Consider the following 19,684-nt stretch of genomic DNA (forward strand, 5'->3'; position numbering starts at 1 on the left):
TTGTGACCTAAAACGACACTTTTGTCAGAACTAGAATGTACTCATTCTACCATTTATCGTCTGTACTTTGATTGGTTGTACGCGCACTATATTAAGTTCATTCAAATGCAGTAAACATTTATCATGACACAGTACCTCTAACTCTGGCTAAGCATGACAAATAATTTTGACAATAATTTTAATGTACTTGCCTCGATATGCACACCTGATTTCAAGCAAAACTCTAAAAACGTTTTTAATATGTAAACATTGACTGATGTGTGAGCCCCTCATTATATGCAGTTTTGATGACGTTGTCACTTTGAAGATCCAGTTAAACATTCACTGCTACGATGAAATGCTAAATTAAAATTGTCAACGATAGAAAGAATTTGTTGATGAAAACTCTGACAGATTATGACTTTTCAATTGTTTATATTTTTTTACCTCAGGGCATATTGTTGAATTTATTTTTAATATTGTGCGTTAAATGTGTAGTGTTGATATGATGTTTACTTTTCTCAATATTTGTGTCAACAATTCTTTTGAGTTGGTCTTCATCCATGGAAAGCTTGAAATAAAATCAACTGTTGGAACCCTGATTGAAAAAACGTTATATACCGGTATAAGCATTTTTATTGCTGAGAATATGATAAGAATGTATTAATATCATTCACTGTGCATACATGATGAATCATCGCACAAAGTGATTTCAATCCAACACACACACATCTCGTATTTCATTTTGGCAAAGATCTTGTTCTGTTGTAAGGTAATCAATAAAACTGCATTTTAGGAATGTCTATCATTGTCAAATAGTGTATAATGCGTACCAAATCATTACATATGAATGCTGGTTATGAATTTCGAGCACTTCTGATGACTGTAACGGTTATATTAAATGGTTTTTTTTTCCAAAATGTTAATCAAATGTCTTTGTATAGACCTATTGCTATTAGGCAAAGCACAAAATTATAAAGACTGTTCCAAGTTGCATATGTTCATATTGAAGAAACTGAGAATTCTTCTTGTGTCTTTCTTTATGTAAATTTAGCTTTTATATCTAACCTTACCGGTAATATGAAATAATTAAAATAATCATTTCATGTGCTTCAGTTTTTCACAGCATTACCTCCAATAGTGATAGGTTTATTTGATAGAAACTGCAGTGAGCATAGTCTTGTTCAGTTTCCACAGCTTTATAAACCTTCTCAGAACTCAGAGTTGTTCAATACAAAGGTAAGCCTGTCAATTGATCAATTCACATATCTGTTCATTGTCAAATATAGTCAACTGTCTTGGTGCCTTTACAGTAAGTAGTTGTAGGACACCATGTTGGCAAGGTGACTTGTGAATTGGCTTATAAAATTGGATACCCAACAAAACTACAAGCACTACTCTTGAAAATTATGAAATAATACTTTTTCTATCAAAATGGATTTTGTTGCAGGTGTTTTGGATGTGGACACTTAATGCTTTCTATCATTCAGCGTTATTATTCTGGATTCCACTCGGAGCACTTGTGGTCGACGTTGCATGGGGCAATGGGCAAACAGGAGACCATTATTTCCTAGGCAACATGGTTTATACGGTGAGTTCAATGTAGTTTGGAGAGGAGTTGTTGATAAACAATGTATCTCTTGATACAAATGTTCAACTCGACTTGTTTGAATACTCTCAAAGAGATTAATGGTCATTTGCGTGCTAAGGCCAGTCACATCAATGATTATTCATCTTCATTTCTTTTTCATTTTGTAACAGCAGTATTGAAACACTGCGAGTCGTGTTCAGATCTCACAGGCTTAGCAACCAATGAGAACTTTTTTGTAAGGCACACTCTGATTGGTTTACAAATTTAGTCAGAGGAAGTCATACTGAATATTACCTGCATAGATTGTTGGTTAAACTCAAAAGCTATTATAAATACCTCAGATTAAGTCAGATTGGAAATACTTTGTACATGTTTCTCTCTGATCTACTGCAGCCAGTACTGGCCTTTATAAAACGTAAAATAATTTCAATTTTAATTTCAACCAATTAGATTTCAGACATCTGATAAAAAAAAGTATACCGATAGTCATGTTAAAAATACCATTGTCTATTTGTTGAGTGCGCAAATGTAATAACACGTACAAAAGCTTTTAATTGTCATTCCATGGCTGAATGTATATCTCTCAAGTATCATTGTAGATTGTCTGATTTCATTTTATGCTAAATTGTTATCTTACCCATACAGTATGTAGTGGTAGTGGTCTGTTTGAAGTCTGGATTGGAAACCGATGCCTGGACTTGGGTAAGTATTTTTGTAAAACATGAGTGAAGTAATGAGAACATTTATGGCATATGTAAGCAAGAAAGAACTCCCAATGGTAACTGTATATGGTATATACCGTAAAAACCCGCAAATAAGCGCCACCCTCAATTAAGAGCCACTCAGTGAAAATTTGTTACATTTGACCCTCCATTAAGAGCCACCAAGAGTTGAGTGGTTTTGTCAATAAGAAACCAGAAATAAGCGCCAGCCGCCCGGTTGTTTACAATCAGGCAGACACAAGCTTGTCGTGCCTCACTTCCACCCTGCATTGTTTATTGCCCCACAGAAGGTGTGAGACAAATAAAGATTATCCCCATAGCTTGCCTGATGTCCAGTATAATTGAAAACGGAAGAATGACAGACGAAAGAAATACACTGAGAGCGTGAATGTGACTGTCAACTTGTCTATTTTAAATTTCTGACACACAATCGACCAATTCACAAAACTATTTAGTAGTAACTATGTTTTTTGCCGAAACACCGAAGGACACGTTGAGATATTCATTGCCAATGTTGTCTTTATAACCAAGTAAAAAACGTCACGATTTTAGAACGCCTTTATCGGAAAATCGGAGGTATCGAAAATACTTTCTCACAGATGGACCGGAACAGGAAGTCAATAGAAAACAAAAGATTTATTCCTTAGCGTGGGGGAAATTTGGTTAGCGTGGGGGGAAACAGAGGTGTTAATCCGGTCCTGGCAACGTTTGAGGGATCGTGACTTAGCTCCGACTGTGAGAATGTAATGATTACGCAGCCCACTCTCGCTGATCGTGGTTTTGGGTTATTTTTGGCATTTCATTTGAGACGTTCGTTTTGGGGTGATTCGAGACAAAATGTTCAGGGAAGTGACAAAATAACTGGCATTAGTTTGGAGAGGACTCTCTTGCCGAAAATAATCAAAATTGAAGTCGAATGGATTAGTTCCACAAACTTGCGCGATCAACTTTACAGCAAAGCAAAGTCGACGTGACCCGCCTGACCCAAATATTTAAATTAGCTATTTGTGAGAATTGGAAATAATCTGGACTTGTACCAATTAGAAAATGCCTTATAACAGGCCTGGGCTTTCGTAAATGATTTAGTCTCTCCGATTGGTCACAGGAAATTATTTTTAATACATGTAATTGTTACTTTCTCGGTATCGTTTCGTATTTGGTTATATAGGGGTGGGGCTATAGTTTGACCCCGTTTGCCTGGACTGTGAAGTACGTGAATATCATTAACATATCATTATAAGCTGGCTTGATTATGAAACAGGGAATATATAAACCAAAGCTGTACTTTCAGACGTCTAGCGCAATTAAAACAATGCCCAAGTACCCAAGCTGTAAAAATCTATAGAAAAACGTGTTTTTCTTTATTGTTTGTGCCATAAATACAAATGATTGGGCATCATTTTTTTCATTCGTTCCATGCTCCTGTCGCTGCTGGTCAGATAAATTCTATCGAAACTATTTTATATCGTCACCAAATCAACCACCACGCCAGCCACAGCCACGCAAGTTATTCCCAGTTTTCAAGAAAAAAATTGGAGTTTGCCGTACCAGACTTGGTAAACAATTGTACAACGGAAGTACAAGTGTGGGTCAGACCCTGAGAGTGCTACAAAATCCGACTTCAGGCATCGCTACGCATTGTCAGTGAAACATGACTTCAGGCATCGCTACACATTGTCGGTGAAACGTCGAATCGTCGTGTACGCTAAGCAGCACGGTCGGCGAGCAGCCGTTCTTATTTATTTGACATTTGTTATTCCCATAACAGTATTTTTACGGAATAAATTAATTGCAATGATACATCATTAATAATTATTTGTCTGTTTTGGTTGTGTGTGTGTGTTTGCCTATCCCTTCCCCATTTCACAATGAAAAAGTTTGATCACCCTGGTTTAAGAGCCACTGGCTACAAAGTTGTCAAAATGTTACCTCAAATAAGCACCACCCAGAAATGAAAGTGTTACAAAGTGGCTCTTATTTGAGGGTTTTTACGGTACTTTGATTTAATGTGCCATTTTTGCAAGCGTGCACTGTTAGCGATCGAATACTGCTTGGTTATACATTCACTAAAATCAGTGAAACCCATTCCCATCACTAATTATGCAAATGAGTTAATTAATATTCCAATTATTTTCACCAGTGTTCTCACCTTGCTATCTGGGGTAGTATTCTCTTGTGGATTTTCTTCTTTGGTGTGTATTCAGCACTGTGGCCAACGGTGCCAATATCAGCGGAGATGTCTGGTCAGGTAAATTGCATTTCTGTTATGATTTGAATGCATGTTCCTTGTATGCTATTTTGTGACCCAAGGGTTCAATGGAGACATTACAGAGATTTTATTCCCTACTGTGCACAATATGTTTACATCAAAATGAAAGCTTACAGTTGAAAAAGGTTTCTATGCTCGCTTAAAATAAAGCAATTATTGTATACCCCATGTGAGACGCCATTTTGAATTGTAAAATTTTAATGTAATTCTTGTTTCAACTAATATTTATTTATTAAAGCTGTATGTTTGCCAATTTATTTATGTAATCTTAATCCAAAATTACCTTCCCTGTATAAAATGAGTAATGACATTTTGATTGACTTTAACAATCAAAGAGTTTATACTATGTATTTTTTGGCTAATAACTTGCAAATTGCTGGGCAATGAACATAATAAATTTAAAAAATGGGTAATTAAAAAAATACGGTAAATGCCATTTATGAACTCTTCAATGATTCAAAGAAGAAATGCGTTTTTGTATGTATTTTAGTCAATGTTGTCAAACAAAAATGAACATGAAGAATATTGATTATTGACACCATTTTTAGGCTGATGCTATTGCAATATTTTATATTTTGATTTGTCTTAATGGTTTATTTTCACTGAGTACCTTTGATTGCAGGCACATGCAGTGTTTTCATCAGGTATCTTCTGGATATTATTAATTTTGATGCCTGTCTTGGTCTTAATGAGAGACATTGTATGGAAGGTGTAAGTATTTCAAAACAGAATAGTGTTCTTTCTGGACATAGGAAAGTATGTAATTGTATACAAACATGCAAATATACTTGTAATCAACCAAATATTAAACACTTGAATTATTTTGATAGCAGAGCTAATATAGACATTTTGTCTTGGATTCCATTTTTTTAAATGAGCAAGTGAGGTCTCATTGGTAAACACATTTGCAATCTTGACTTGCCAAGTTTACATACTTGTGGCATGTTTAAAAAATAACACCACTTCTGTTATCATGCAAATTTATGTATCGGTTCACTCACTATACTGTTTATTGGAAGCGTACAAAATTAGAGTCAATGATTTAGTGTGCATTGGGTGTACTTAATATAGTATTAAGAAAATTGGTCAATAATCAGATCTGAAGTTACAGAGTTCACTGAAGTTATACTGATCAAAAGCTGACATGTATATTGTGCCATTTATTGTCTGCACTACATTAACTCCAAGCATTCATTAGTCCCCGTTCGGACGGAGTCCGAAAACGGGGACTTATGTTTTGCCCTGTGTGCGTCCGTTCGTCCATCCGTGCGTACCTGTATCTCGAACATGCATGGACCGATTATGTTCAAACTTCACTCATACATCACACATTATATGGGACATATGCACATGCATTTTTTTCATGATCCGATTAACGATAGCCGAATAGCGGCCATTTTAAGGCCGAAAATGCATCAAAATCGCACATTTTCACCATTCCGGACCCGGATCTCATTTATGCATGGACGGATTTCGTTCAAATTTGCTACATACATTAAACATAATAGGACCTTGATGCACGTCATTTTTTTTTTTCGGATCAAGTTCGAAATGGCCGACTGGCGGCCATTTTGTTTTAAAGAATTCAGTTCTGGATCCGTATCCGAGACATGTCTGGATTGATCAAGTTCAAACTTCACACACACAAGGTACATCATGTCACAAATATGTATGTGCATTTGTTTCATGATCCCATTAACGAAAGCCAAATGGCGGCCGCTTTAAGGCCGAAAATGCATTGAAATCGCACATTTTCACCATTCCGGACCCAGATCTCAGTTATGCATGGACGGATTTCATTCAAATTTGGTACATACATTAAACATAATAGGACCTTGATGCACGTCATTTTTTTTTTCAGATCAAGTTCGAAATGGCCGACTGGCGGCCATTTTGTTTTAAAGAATTCAGTTCTGGATCCGTATCCGAGACATGTCTTGATTGATCAAGTTCAAACTTCACACACACAAGGTACATCATGTCACAAATATGTATGTGCATTTGTTTCATGATCCCATTAACGATAGCCAAATGGCGGCCGCTTTAAGGCCGAAAATGCATTGAAATTGCACATTTTCACCATTCCGAACCCGGATCTCAGTTATGCATGGACGGATTTCGTTCAAATTTGGTACTTACATTAAACATAATAGGACCTTGATGCACGTAATTTTTTTTTCCGGATCAAGTTCGAAATGGCCGACTGGCGGCCATTTTCTTAAAGAATTCAGTTCTGGATCCGTATCCAAGACATGTCTGGATTGATCAAGTTCAAACTTCACACACACATGGTGCATCATGTCACAAATAGATATGTGCATTTGTTTCATGATCCGCTTAACAATAGCTGAATGATGGCCATTTTAAGACCGAAAATGCATTAAAATCACGTATTTTCACAATTCCGGAACCAGATCTCAGTCATGCATGGATGGATTTTGTTAAGATTTAGTACAATGTGTTGTACATATGCAGGTGCATTTCGGTCATGATCTGCTTTGAATGTATATGTCACTCAAATATGAACGGAACGGGGACGTGTCATTGACAATGACTTGTTGCTGTTTGAATTACTATGAGTTCTGAACAAAACAGACCTTGAAAGTACAAATGTACATTGTGTTTGGTGGTCAAATAGTCATCCTGTCATCCTGTAACATTAATAGGGTGGAAAACAATTCAAAAGTCAGACTTAACTAATAAAAACTGCTTCACATCAAATATTGATATTCTAATATAGTCCTTCATTCATCAGAGAATACACCTCTAGTTGTTTGATACAGAAATGAACTGCTGAATTTTCCACATTTGTCCCCCTCCAATATCTGCTTTAAAGCTGTGTGAAGTTGTTTACAGCTAAGAGCAGATTTGTCTCCAACAAAATTAAAGCAATTTACATTATCCTTATTCACGCCCCAAAATGATAATTTATAACATTCTGATTTGTTTACAGCATAAGACGTACAATGTTTAAATCTTTAGCTGAAAAAGTACAGGAGGCTGAGCTTCGACATGAAGACCCGACTACCGTAATTGAGCAGGCCACGCGTAAAACGTAAGTTATTAATTATTGCTTTCTAGTCGTCTTTGTTTTGATGTTTGTAAAGTCACTGTCATGTGATGTATTTATAATGAATTCCATATTATCAAATCTTGCTCATGTCATTTCATGTCTTCTGGGCTAACCATTCCCTCAGTAACAGCTGGAAAGTATTAACAGGCTGCTTTTGCGCATGTTTGCCCGCACAGTTACCAGCGCATACAAAGTGACTACAATTTTTTTATGATTATCGCATCTGTTTCTGGTCCACTTTGTCGAGCTGAGCTTATATATGAGTGATTGTCCATCTGTGTCAATGTTTTACTTTTTCAACTTTTTCTTGAAAACTACAAGCCTGATTGCTTTGATACTTGGTGTATATGTACCTTGTGTAGGCCTCTCTTAGATTTGTTCATTTCATCATATCTTCAATTCTCTAATTTTAATGGATATTTTGTAATTTTTGCTAAAAAGTGATATTTTCGACTTCTTGTTGAAAACAGCTGGTCCAATTGCTTTGATATTACATATATAGGTACTACACGAAGACCTCTTACAGATTTGTTCATTTCATGGTGATATCTTTAACTCTAATTTTAGTGAATATTTTTGTAATTTTTGTTAAAAACCACAAGTCTGATTGCCTTGATATGACATATATATGTACTACATGTGTACCTCACTCAGACTTGTTAATTTCGTGATGATATTTTCAATTCTCCAATTTTGATGAATATTTTTGTTTTTTTTTAAAAATCTTGTGAACGACACATTTTTAACTGATGTACGTGCACACCAGAAACCTTACATAAAATTGATATTTTACTGTCACAAGATTCATCACAACATGTATATTGTTTAAGTTAATGAAATAAATTAATGAGACGTCCACCATCCGTGAATTGAATACCCTCTGTGTCTTTTTTATTTGGGGCATGGGGACATACGTTAATAATTGAGTTAATAAATATGTCTTAATCACCTGATATACAGACCCGCCAGAAAGTATTTACGCACCACACTACACGCAGTTACTACCTACGATATCATTCAATAAAATAAATATATATTTATATATCTAATAAAATATGCGGTTTTACACACAATAAAAACAACAAAATTGTCATTGTCATGCCAGATTGAATAAAAACGGCAGTCTGAACGAAACGGTGAAAAAACGTTCGAATTCTCAATGAAGAATACCGTGTAAACGCAAGCTCATGATTATTCATGAGACATAGAACGCGGCGATTGTCAATAATGCATGTGTCCACCTCTTCGCTGAAAGACTTCTCTGAGCCGTTTTGGCATGGTATCGACGAGTTTCCGACACATGTTCACCTGGAACTGTCCCCAAGCTTCCATTATATTCGCGTATAAATCCTCGATGTTAGCAACTGGTCGGGAATGCACCTCTAAATCAATCAACTCCCAAAGGTTCTCAATAGGGTTCAAATCTGGAGACTATGCAGGCCAATTCAAAGTGGTAAAGTTGTCGAAAAGATATCCGTACTCTTGTGGATTATTTAGAAAATCCCTCACTGCCAATGCTGTGTGAACGGGGGGCATTATCCTGTTGGAAATGAAAATTGGGTCCAACGAGTCTTAGTGTCGACGGTATCATTTCATTTTGTAGGATATCCAAATATTTCCATCGGTTCATGGTCGTCGGTACACGGACTAGTGACCCTAAGCCGGTAGCCGAAAAACATCCCCACACCATGACGCTACCACCACCGAATTTTATTGTAGGTTTAATGCATTTCAACTCGTACTCTTCACCTGGTCTCCAACGTACAAATAATCTTCCACGGCTACAAAACACCGTAAACTTTGATTCGTCCGACCAGATAACTTGAGCCCACTGCGCCGGAGTCCAGTCGATGTGTTATCTGCCGCTGCGATGTGTCGAGGTTGTAGTTTTGGTTTCTTTTTAGCAACACAGCCGCGAAGATTACCATCCTTATATAGTCTTGATTTTATTGTGCTCAAACTCAATCTTTTCCCAGTGAGTTGATTAAAATTGGCACGCAAATCATGGGCGTTGTGAAACCGATTCGCTAAACTAGACCTGATGAGTAGCCGGTCTTCGTGTTGCGTTGTACGCCTTGGTCGACCTGATCGACGACGATTGCCCATACTACTTCGCAGACAAAGTTTTCGCAGGTTGAAACGTATGGAGCCTTCAGAAATTCCCAGTCTTCTTGCTATTTCCCTATTAGAAACTCCTTCTGTATACAGTGCTTCAATGTTCCTTTTAGTAAATTCTGACAATTCCCTAACTTTCGGCATGGCTCAATGTTTGTAAATAAAAATTACAAATCTGACACTATGACCTCTATAGGAATATTCATGAACTACAACTGACAGGTATTCCCGCCCAGAAGTGTCTGTTGAAATAATTTCAGCTTCTCAATTGGTTCAAATTTGCATGAGAAAGGACACGACTATCGCACATGTTTTATGGCGCGAAGTTTTAATGATATGCAAATGATATGCAAATGAGCGCGCTCCAATAGAGTTAACCATGGGGATTTTCGCTCACTGAAAAAACGTCTACATACAAAAAAACTAAACACAAATCAACCATTTTATTTTGACTAAAATGCACTAGTTCTTCTTAAATTTAATATATTTTAAAGTCAACACATCATGTTACCCGGAATTGTTATTTTAGTTACGAAAACGATCAAATGACAGGTGCGTAAATACTTTATGGCGGGTCTGTATATCAAACCAATCACACTTTTCGCCAAAGACTAGTTGACAACATGGCCTTCAACTATACATGGGCTTGTAGAGCGCCCTCAATCCATTAGTTGCTAATTATTTTGTTGTTTTTTTCATGATGAACTCCACCACCATGTGAGTCATCCATCCATCCATCTCAATCAGTCAAATTGTTTTTTCTTCTAAGAACAAATTGGATTACGAATGTCATAATAGTTTCCAAATAGTAAAATCAATGAAAGATTGTTTTTGTTTGTTATTTTTTTCACCAACAGACTCGTGGTATATGTGTAACCGTGCTCTTAACCTTTTGATGAGATAGCAAATAAAATTAACCATAGACTGGTATGGTGAACCTATTTACCAAGTATTTGGTAATTAATTTGGGATATGGTGTAACTTTAACTGATTGCTGCCTGGTCTGTTTGCTTGTTTCCCACAACGGGGAGCACCACTCTCTTTTTCAATTCTTTATTTATTTTGCCCAGCTATAAGTTCATTCAGTCGCCTGACGAAACTACGCCACTTATTATCAGTACTGGTCGAGATGCAATGTACATGACTCCCGATGGTCTTTAGAGGCGGTTGCATTAAAATGAGTTTATTAGATTAAAGGCAGCCGTATTAGTGGTATGTTGGACATAGTGTGTGCCATGCCCATTACACGTAGTAAATTATTTTAGAACGCACAATCCATGACACGCAGAATCAAGGTTTTTTGAGTTTCTGTATACATGTAAATTTTATTTTGGTGGTTTGAAGGCAGGCTAAGGAGCATGGTAACTTGGTCAACCTATCTGTAAGGGGTTAGGGGTGCCTTTGTAGTGATATCATAGACTACTTAGCTTATTTCCATAAATCTATTTATTTCTAATCTCTATTACCAGTAGTCTATTAATCTCTAAAACAGGACAGAAATTACCCTCAAATCTAGGCTTTCTGGGTTTTTTGTGACATATCTTGTATATATGTGTTACAGTAAACATTGATTAGTTTAATTAAGTGGTTGTCATAGATACTGGATTATTTATTTTCCATCCATTAGGCCCAAAATTATCTATGGGCAATTGCTTTTCTCGAGCAAACGCCTCAAAACAAAACGTTTAAACCCATGTGCAGAACTTTTCATTCAGAAACTTGTACCCTTGGTTCTCACTGTTAACCAAATATTGTACATTCATGATACAGAATTGATGTCATTTATCGATTATATAAAATTTTACTTAGTTCATGATCATAAAAGTAGAATTACCTGGCATAAAATTGAAACAAGTTTGCCAAAGTTTTGCAATCACTGAGAAACTGGTTGTCCACATGAAAACATAGTTGTCCTTTCGATTTTGAACCAACTATTACTATCACTGCCATATTGTTCCAAACACCAAAACAGAAACATAGCCAGCTAAGTTGCTGACTTGTTTGCTATTTGCGTCCTTAGATCGATATATGATTAGAACTAGTTACGAGGGTTCGCCACTCGGTTAAATGTTCTCATTGACGAGAACTATAACACACACCAAACACACCAGTGACTGTTTCCTGACTGTGTCAGTACATACTGGTACATTTTGTTTGGATAACTTTGCCATTTCACGATCTTCTATTTACATTCAACATATCCGACTCCCCCACTATTAGTTTCATGTCTCCTGTTGAAGTTGGTTTGACCCAACTGGTTCTAATCATGTAACGATCTCCAGGCGTACATAGCAAACCAGTCAGCAACTTAGGTGGCAATGTTGCTGTTTTGGTGTTGGGTAGAGTATGGCAGTCACAGTATCACCTTTCAATTTTCATCTGTGCTCCTAACCCCTTAAAAAAACCCTAGCTTTATATAAAGAATAGCTACATGTCCTTGAAAACACCCTAAGTAGAGTTTAAAAGGTTATTTCATGACAGAGTCTAAATTGTGGAGGATTAATTTGAAATCATTTTGAAACAATTTGGTCAATACTGTGACAACATTTTCACTTCAAAGCCAATCCAAATTTACGATTCATTTTTGTTGGGTTATTTAATTGCAGGTATACATTTACCATCTCTGAAAAAGTAAGTGGATAATTCTTAGTAATGTAACTCTGAAATATCAACATGTCTATTCCTCCCTGATAGAGATCAGTTGATAGTCCAACCTCCAAGTCAGACCATCTTTTGTCAAAGCATGGCTGATTGTTTACCAACCTCCTGTTATAATATAGTTACCTAGATGCCTTCTTTTTAACTATCCATGGTTGTGGTGACTGTCTGTGTTTGTGTACGCCTTGTTCTCATTGTTTTAATATAATATTGTCTTACATGTATTTGGTGGGTGTAAAAATCTCTTCTCAAGAAACCTTGATTCGCTAGACAAAATACTGGATTTCAAAGACTGTTCTGTTTTCGCTTTGATCTCTAATTGGCATATTCTAAATTTATAGCCAAACTTGTTTTCCCCAGTCTTATGAGTGCACAGTAGAGTTTTGCTAACTGGTGGTGGGTTACATTTGCTTTAGTCTTACTAACCATACACACATGTGTTTTTTAAAATAAAATTATGCGCATTGAGCAGCGTAAAGGTGACTGTGTACATGTCATGTTCATTGCATTGTACGAGGTCTCTGCTTTGTTCAACTACTAATTCCCAACCATAAGTATCAAGTTGTCTCATTGTTAACGACAACATAAGTCAGAACACCTTGTTACTTACAGTTCAAAATCTTCTGAATGTATTCGGCTCTCATTATTCAAAACGAGTTAAGGAGTAGTGCATGTTGAACGTAAACTGTTGTTTGTTTCATTGAAAACACCTACAATGTTTAGCAAATCAAAAGTTGCAATGGCTGATGCTTCCTTGAATGTATCTGACTAGTACGTCTATGCAATGCACTCTTAAACTTCAACGTAATGAGAAGCCGAGAATAAAGCTATTTCCACTTCAGAATGCGACTCTGATAAGCATGGCAATTTTTTATACAATTTGAATGTTTATGAATATGTTGGTCTTGCAGTCGGTTTTTCTTGCTTTAGGAAAACTTATCATTTACATATTTGAATGCAGTTTCACAATCCTGTGCATCAATGATGATATGTAAATGAGCATGCATGACTATTCATTTTTCTTATTTGCATATATTGCACACTGCCTAGCTATTGTCACAAACTCTGAGTGGGAATTTGAAAGATTTATTCAAATGAGAATTTTTGATGTAGAAATATCACAAAAATGTTGTTTTCAGTTCTTGATTTAATTGCTTTGTCTTGTTTGTTAAAAAATTAAAATAATAACTTCAAAAATGGTAATATCATCGCAAGTCAAAATTTGTTCGAAGGCATTTTTATTTATTTATTGGGAGTTAGGGGGCTAGTCTTTCATAAATGTTTATATGACCACCTAGCTTTCCAGCTAATGTAAATAGTAAAAAGTTTGTACTCTCATCACTATCCTATGGGGTCTTACTGGTTGGTGTTTATTATGATATAGCTAGGGGAACTAAATAATACAACTTCTTAGTCAACAAAACAACTTAGCCTTCAAACAAATTTTTCCTTGAGACATCACAATTTTATGTTATTTGTGTTTACATATAACTGATCACACCATCTACTTATAGCTGAACTGCCACTCAACTGATCCATTGTTCAATGAGTAGTTGGACTCCCTCGGCTGACATCAGGAAATCCTATTCCAGTTGGTTTTGACCTATCATATAATTCAACTGCAAGGTGTGTGTTTTTTACCATTGTTTTTTTCAGATTCACTGAGACATCTCGGCTGCTGAAGAGCCTGTTTAGAAAAACACCAGGTCGTCGTGTCACTGATCCTCATGAAATGACACAACGTAAGTGGTCAACTTTTCTTACCTGGTAGCTGTACTGTTGCATGTCTTGTGTGTTTGTCTGACACAACGTAAGTGGTCAACTTTTCTTACCTGGTAGCTGTACTGTTTCATGTCTTGTGTGTTTGTCTGACACAACGTAAGTGGTCAACTTTTCTTACCTAGTAGCTGTACTGTTGCATGTCTTGTGTGTTTGTCTGACACAACGTATGTGGTCAACTTTTCTTACCTGGTAGCTGTACTGTTGCATGTTTTGTGTGTTTGTCTGACACAACGTAAGTGGTCAACTTTTCTTACCTGGTAGCTGTACTGTTGCATGTCTTGTGTGTTTGTCTGACACAACGTAAGTGGTCAACTTTTCTTACCTAGTAGCTGTACTGTTGCATGTCTTGTGTGTTTGTCTGACACAACGTAAGTGGTCAACTTTTCTTACCTGGTAGCTGTACTGTTGCATGTTTTGTGTGTTTGTCTGACACAACGTAAGTGGTCAACTTTTCTTACCTGGTAGCTGTACTGTTGCATGTCTTGTGTGTTTGTCTGACACAACGTAAGTGGTCAACTTTTCTTACCTGGTAGCTGTACTGTTGCATGTCTTGTGTGTTTGTCTGACACAACGTAAGTGGTCAACTTTTCTTACCTGATAGCTGTACTGTTGCATGTCTTGTGTGTTTGTCTGCAAGGTATTTTCATTGTTTGCATTAAAACTAAGACAACTTTTCATCATGACAACATGTTACATAATTCTCTGTTTATAAGTTGTCTTTTAATTTCAACTTCTGTGTTTGAATCATGTAAAATAGCAAACAATATATAAAGTTTAGTTGCTAGTATGAGACTTGTTCATCATTGGTCTTTGTGGCTGATGGAGACTGGTGATAGTATTTGGGCCAAAATGATAACAACTGTGACTTGTATGTGACAGTATATTTATCCTAGCCTTGTTTAGGGGTAAGGGTTCTGTATGAGACAAAAAAATGTCTTTCAGTGGAAACTAGAGACTGACACTTAAGTGGCATGCATTTCACTTACTAATTGCTTTCTATGGGGACCACATTGTGTGCCAGTAAGGTGGATAAGTAGGTACATCACATAACAATTATGCAATAGTGTAGAGGACTAGAAAACATTCAGGTGTTCAGTGGAATAATTTTATCATTTCAACTCACTTCTACAGCGAAGGATACACTGACAGGGGAGTGGTCGTGATTCCACAATTTTGCTCTACTTTTTTTATAAGATGGTCTTTAAATGCTATTATTTTTCCTGCCAAAATGTTGGTGCCTTATACATTTTCTTTAATGATTTCTTTGTTTTGGATCAAAGTGGACATAATTGTCTCTTAGCTACAGGTCTTGTTTAAATTTGTGAACAAAATATGAAAAACTTGTATTGGTTTTAGTTGGTGAATAATGTCAGGTATTTAGACGGTTACATCATGTATTCACTCATTCTTATCGCCCCACGTAAACTCACTGACTGATATTCCCAATCATAAACACATACTCACAGTTACTTTATAAAATAAGACACAATCATAATACCAATGTAATTGACAGAAAAATGTAGTCAATAACTAAACTTACTTTGGAAAGCTGTCACTCCCCGCTGTCACTGTCACTCGTCTGTTTTACCGTTGCCCACTTGTTTCATTGTTGCTTGATGCTGACAAGCTCGTCTGGAATCGTTTTGGTCAGCAGTACCGGTATTAAAATTGAGATCAAAATTTGCTTCAGAATACTTTTCTACCTCCATATTGTTATTTGTCATATCGACTGCAAATCACACAGATTTAGACTCCTGTCATCTGCTTGTTATGGACCGAGCAGCTGATTGGATATATTCAATGAACACTGTTGTATATCGTGTGATATATCACCTACACGTGGTATTATTTGACCAATCAGAACATGCCATTTCAGTATACGGCAATGCACGGCATTATAATGTGCATTATATTGTTGTATATTCTTGTACTAGATAGAACATGGTGATTAGCTAAGTAACTAACGCATCATTGTTTTAGCCATGAGCCAGAAGGCAACATTTACTGCACTGTGAGTAATTGCAAACAACAATTCAATGTACTCCAAGATCGCTGAGAGATTGTGGATGACTTGATGTTCAAAATATTGTGAAATAGTGCCATCTAGTGTCTAGAGTTGTTTCTACTGCATCATACAATTTGTGAACTGTTGGAGGTTTGCTGACAAGTTGAATGTGACCTTTTTACTCTGTTTATTTTTGTGTTAAACTGAATAAATAAGTGTGTTCATGTTACAGATGGCTATGCATTTTCTCAAGAAGAGCATGGTGTTATTCCTCAGGTAGGCTTTCTTATTCTCAATTTCTTTTGAAATTTTCACATACACTGATCATGGTTTATTGACACTCAAAAGAGTGTGGAAACTCCATCACCTCCCTCCCTCATACCAGCTCCCTTCCTTCCATCACCTCCCTCCCTCACACCAGCTCCCTTCCTTCCATCACCTCCCTCCCTCACACCAGCTCCCTTCCTTCCATCACCTCCCTCCCTCACACCAGCTCCCTTCCTTCCATCACCTCCCTCCCTCACACCAGCTCCCTTCCTTCCATCACCTCCCTCCCTCACACCAGCTCCCTTCCTTCCATCACCTCCCTCCCTCACACCAGCTCCCTTCCTTCCATCACCTCCCTCCCTCACACCAGCTCCCTTCCTTCCATCACCTCCCTCCCTCACACCAGCTCCCTTCCTTCCATCACCTCCCTCCCTCACACCAGCTCCCTTCCTTCCATCACCTCCCTCCCTCACACCAGCTCCCTTCCTTCCATCACCTCCCTCCCTCACACCAGTTCCCTTCCTTCCATCACCTCTCTCCCTCACATCAGCTCCCATCCTTACATCACCTCCCTCCCTCACACCAGCTCCCTCCCTCCCTCCCATCACCTCCCTCCCTCCCTCCCTCCCATCACCTCCCTCCCTCACACCAGTTCCCTTCCTTCCATCACCTCTCTCCCTCACATCAGCTCCCATCCTTACATCACCTCCCTCCCTCACACCAGCTCCCATCCTTCCATCACCTCCCTCCCTCACACCAGCCCCCATCACCTCCCTTCTTCACACCAGCACAGCATGTAATAATTTATATCAGACCATTCTGTTTAACAAACAGGACCACTTATGGATTTTTTTTCAAATTGCCTCATGAATATTCATATTTTTTTTCCGTTTCTGCTTTCAGGCTGAATTGATTCGTGCATACGACACAACGAAGACCAAACCCCAAGGACTGTAAAGAAATTTACAGTACTTCAACTCGACTACTTAAAGACATTTTTTTTAAATAAATTTAGACATATGGCTGATTGTATTGTTTGCTGTGTATATATTATAAATACTGTCTAGTTGCTATTTATTCTGACACTGTGAATGCTCTTATTTCCCGCCAAATAAAAGTGATACATATTCAAGGATTTCAATGAATATATTCAGGTATTATTTTAAAATTAATCTCTGTACCAAACTGTTTTTTTTTTTTAAGTGAAAAATACTTTTTCACAGTGTGAGAGCAAAACATATAAAAAAGATGTGACATCTAGTTGTGCATTGTTTGTTTACTTTGTAATAAGATAATAGTCAGGTGAGATTTATTGTAAACAGTGTTAAATTATTAAATTTTTTATACTTGTGCAAATATAGCTGAGCATGTTTTCAGGAAAAAAAATTGTTTTTCCTATGTGCATGACATAACTTATTGTGAGAATTTTAACATTTTCAGCACCAAACATTTGCCTCATCTTTCAAAAGGTTTGGTTTAATGTGATATAAATTATTATTATTTATCCTGGAATAATGATATGTTTTTTTTACAATGATTTAACTCTCTCTTAATATTATTAAACATCTGACTGTCAGTGTCTCACTTCTTTTTCTGACAACATTTCAAGTTCCCTTTGGATAAAAGTATGTTATTGTGACACCAAGCATAATTAAAAACATAAGATGTAAGGTGTTCACATCTCCTGATTGTCAGTACATTTGGTGTTACTTCTCTTATAATTGGTTTATCATAACAAGGGGGGCAATTTTACTGATAAAAACAAGTTTTAAAATAGCTTTCAAATGAGATTCTGGTCAAAATAGGTTTGGCTTATTATAGGAACTTTAAAATGTCTTTTTTTGCCAATTTCAAGTTTTTCGTTATTTATTTTCCTGAAGAAGGAATGAAATTTCCATTTCTGAGGCTTGTACTTTCTAGAATGCCAGTGAACGAATTAGATTGTCCAAATACATGTCTGTCTGCATATAATTATGAGTAAGGCAGTCATTGGCCAAGCTTATCCAACCCCTGCCAATCTGCTTGTAAGTTTAACAAAGCCATTGTAGATCTTTTGCTGATTTTTTTTTTTTCTAAAAGTAACAATTCAGGTTATATTTTCAGTTACATGTATGTTACATTGTTTGTTTCTGTAATGTGATGCAAGTATGTAGCCATTTCTTAACCTATAAATATTTACCAGGGGTAGTGAGAGTCATTTAGTTCTTTGCAGATATATGCTTGTAAAATCACGACTCACAGTTACATGTGCTTGTAAAATCATGACTCACAGTTACATGTGCTTGTAAAATCATAACTCAGTTACATGTGCTTGTAAAATCATGACTCACAGTTACATGTGCTTGTAAAATCATAACTCACAGTTACATGTGCTTGTAAAATCATAACTCAGTTACATGTGCTTGTAAAATCATGACTCACAGTTACATGTGCTTGTAAAATCATGACTCACAGTTACATGTGCTTGTAAAATCATAACTCAGTTACATGTGCTTGTAAAATCATGACTCACAGTTACATGTGCTTGTAAAATCATGACTCACAGTTACATGTGCTTGTAAAATCATAACTCACAGTTACATGTGCTTGTAAAATCATAACTCACAGTTACATGTGCTTGTAAAATCATGACTCACAGGTACATGAGCTTGTAAAATCATGACTCACAGGTACATGTGCTTGTAAAATCATGACTCACAGGTACATGTGCTTGTAAAATCATGACTCACAGGTACATGTGCTTGTAAAATCATGACTCACAGGTACATGTGCTTGTAAAATCTTAACACACAGTTACATGTGCTTGTAAAAACAACACACAGTTACATGTGTTTGTAAAATCATAACTCACAGTTACATGTGCTTGTAAAATCATGACTCACAGTTACATGTGCTTGTAAAATCATAATTCACAGTTACATGTGCTTGTAAAATCATAATTCACAGTTACATGTGCTTGTAAAATCATGACTCATAGTTACATGTGCTTGTAAAATCATGACTCAGTTACATGTGCTTGTAAAATCATGACTCACAGTTACATGTGTTTGTAAAATAATAACTCAGTTACATGTGCTTGTAAAATCATGACTCAAGTTACATGTGCTTGTAAAATCACGACTCACAGTTACATGTGCTTGTAAAATCATAACTCACAGTTACATGTGCTTGTAAAATCATAACTCAGTTACATGTGCTTGTAAAATCATGACTCACAGTTACA

At 36.6% G+C, this 19,684-nt stretch overlaps 1 protein-coding gene across 3 annotated transcripts in view; it reads left to right on the plus strand.

The window, feature by feature from the left end:
• The window catches only part of LOC100369974 (phospholipid-transporting ATPase IA-like), a 74,740-nt gene extending 57,134 nt beyond the window's left edge, over positions 1-17,606 (plus strand). For 2 of the 3 annotated variants that reach the window (XM_085498060.1, XM_085498061.1), the window contains exons 28-36: positions 1,096-1,218; positions 1,430-1,570; positions 2,216-2,272; positions 4,433-4,540; positions 5,184-5,272; positions 7,515-7,616; positions 14,064-14,149; positions 16,427-16,470; positions 17,365-17,606. In XM_085498060.1, coding sequence (XP_085354186.1) covers positions 1,096-1,218; positions 1,430-1,570; positions 2,216-2,272; positions 4,433-4,540; positions 5,184-5,272; positions 7,515-7,616; positions 14,064-14,149; positions 16,427-16,470; positions 17,365-17,418 — 804 coding nt within the window. In that variant the 3' untranslated portion in view covers positions 17,419-17,606. Of the gene's footprint in view, positions 1-1,095; positions 1,219-1,429; positions 1,571-2,215; positions 2,273-4,432; positions 4,541-5,183; positions 5,273-7,514; positions 7,617-10,819; positions 10,962-14,063; positions 14,150-16,426; positions 16,471-17,364 lie in introns of those variants that run through there. The other variant, XR_014929106.1, reaches the window with a different exon arrangement.
• The last annotated feature ends 2,078 nt before the right edge of the window (positions 17,607-19,684 follow it).

Source organism: Saccoglossus kowalevskii, chromosome 4 (assembly GCF_978046115.1).
Source record: "Saccoglossus kowalevskii chromosome 4, keSacKowa6.1, whole genome shotgun sequence".
In the NCBI taxonomy this organism is placed as follows: Eukaryota; Metazoa; Hemichordata; class Enteropneusta; family Harrimaniidae; genus Saccoglossus; species Saccoglossus kowalevskii.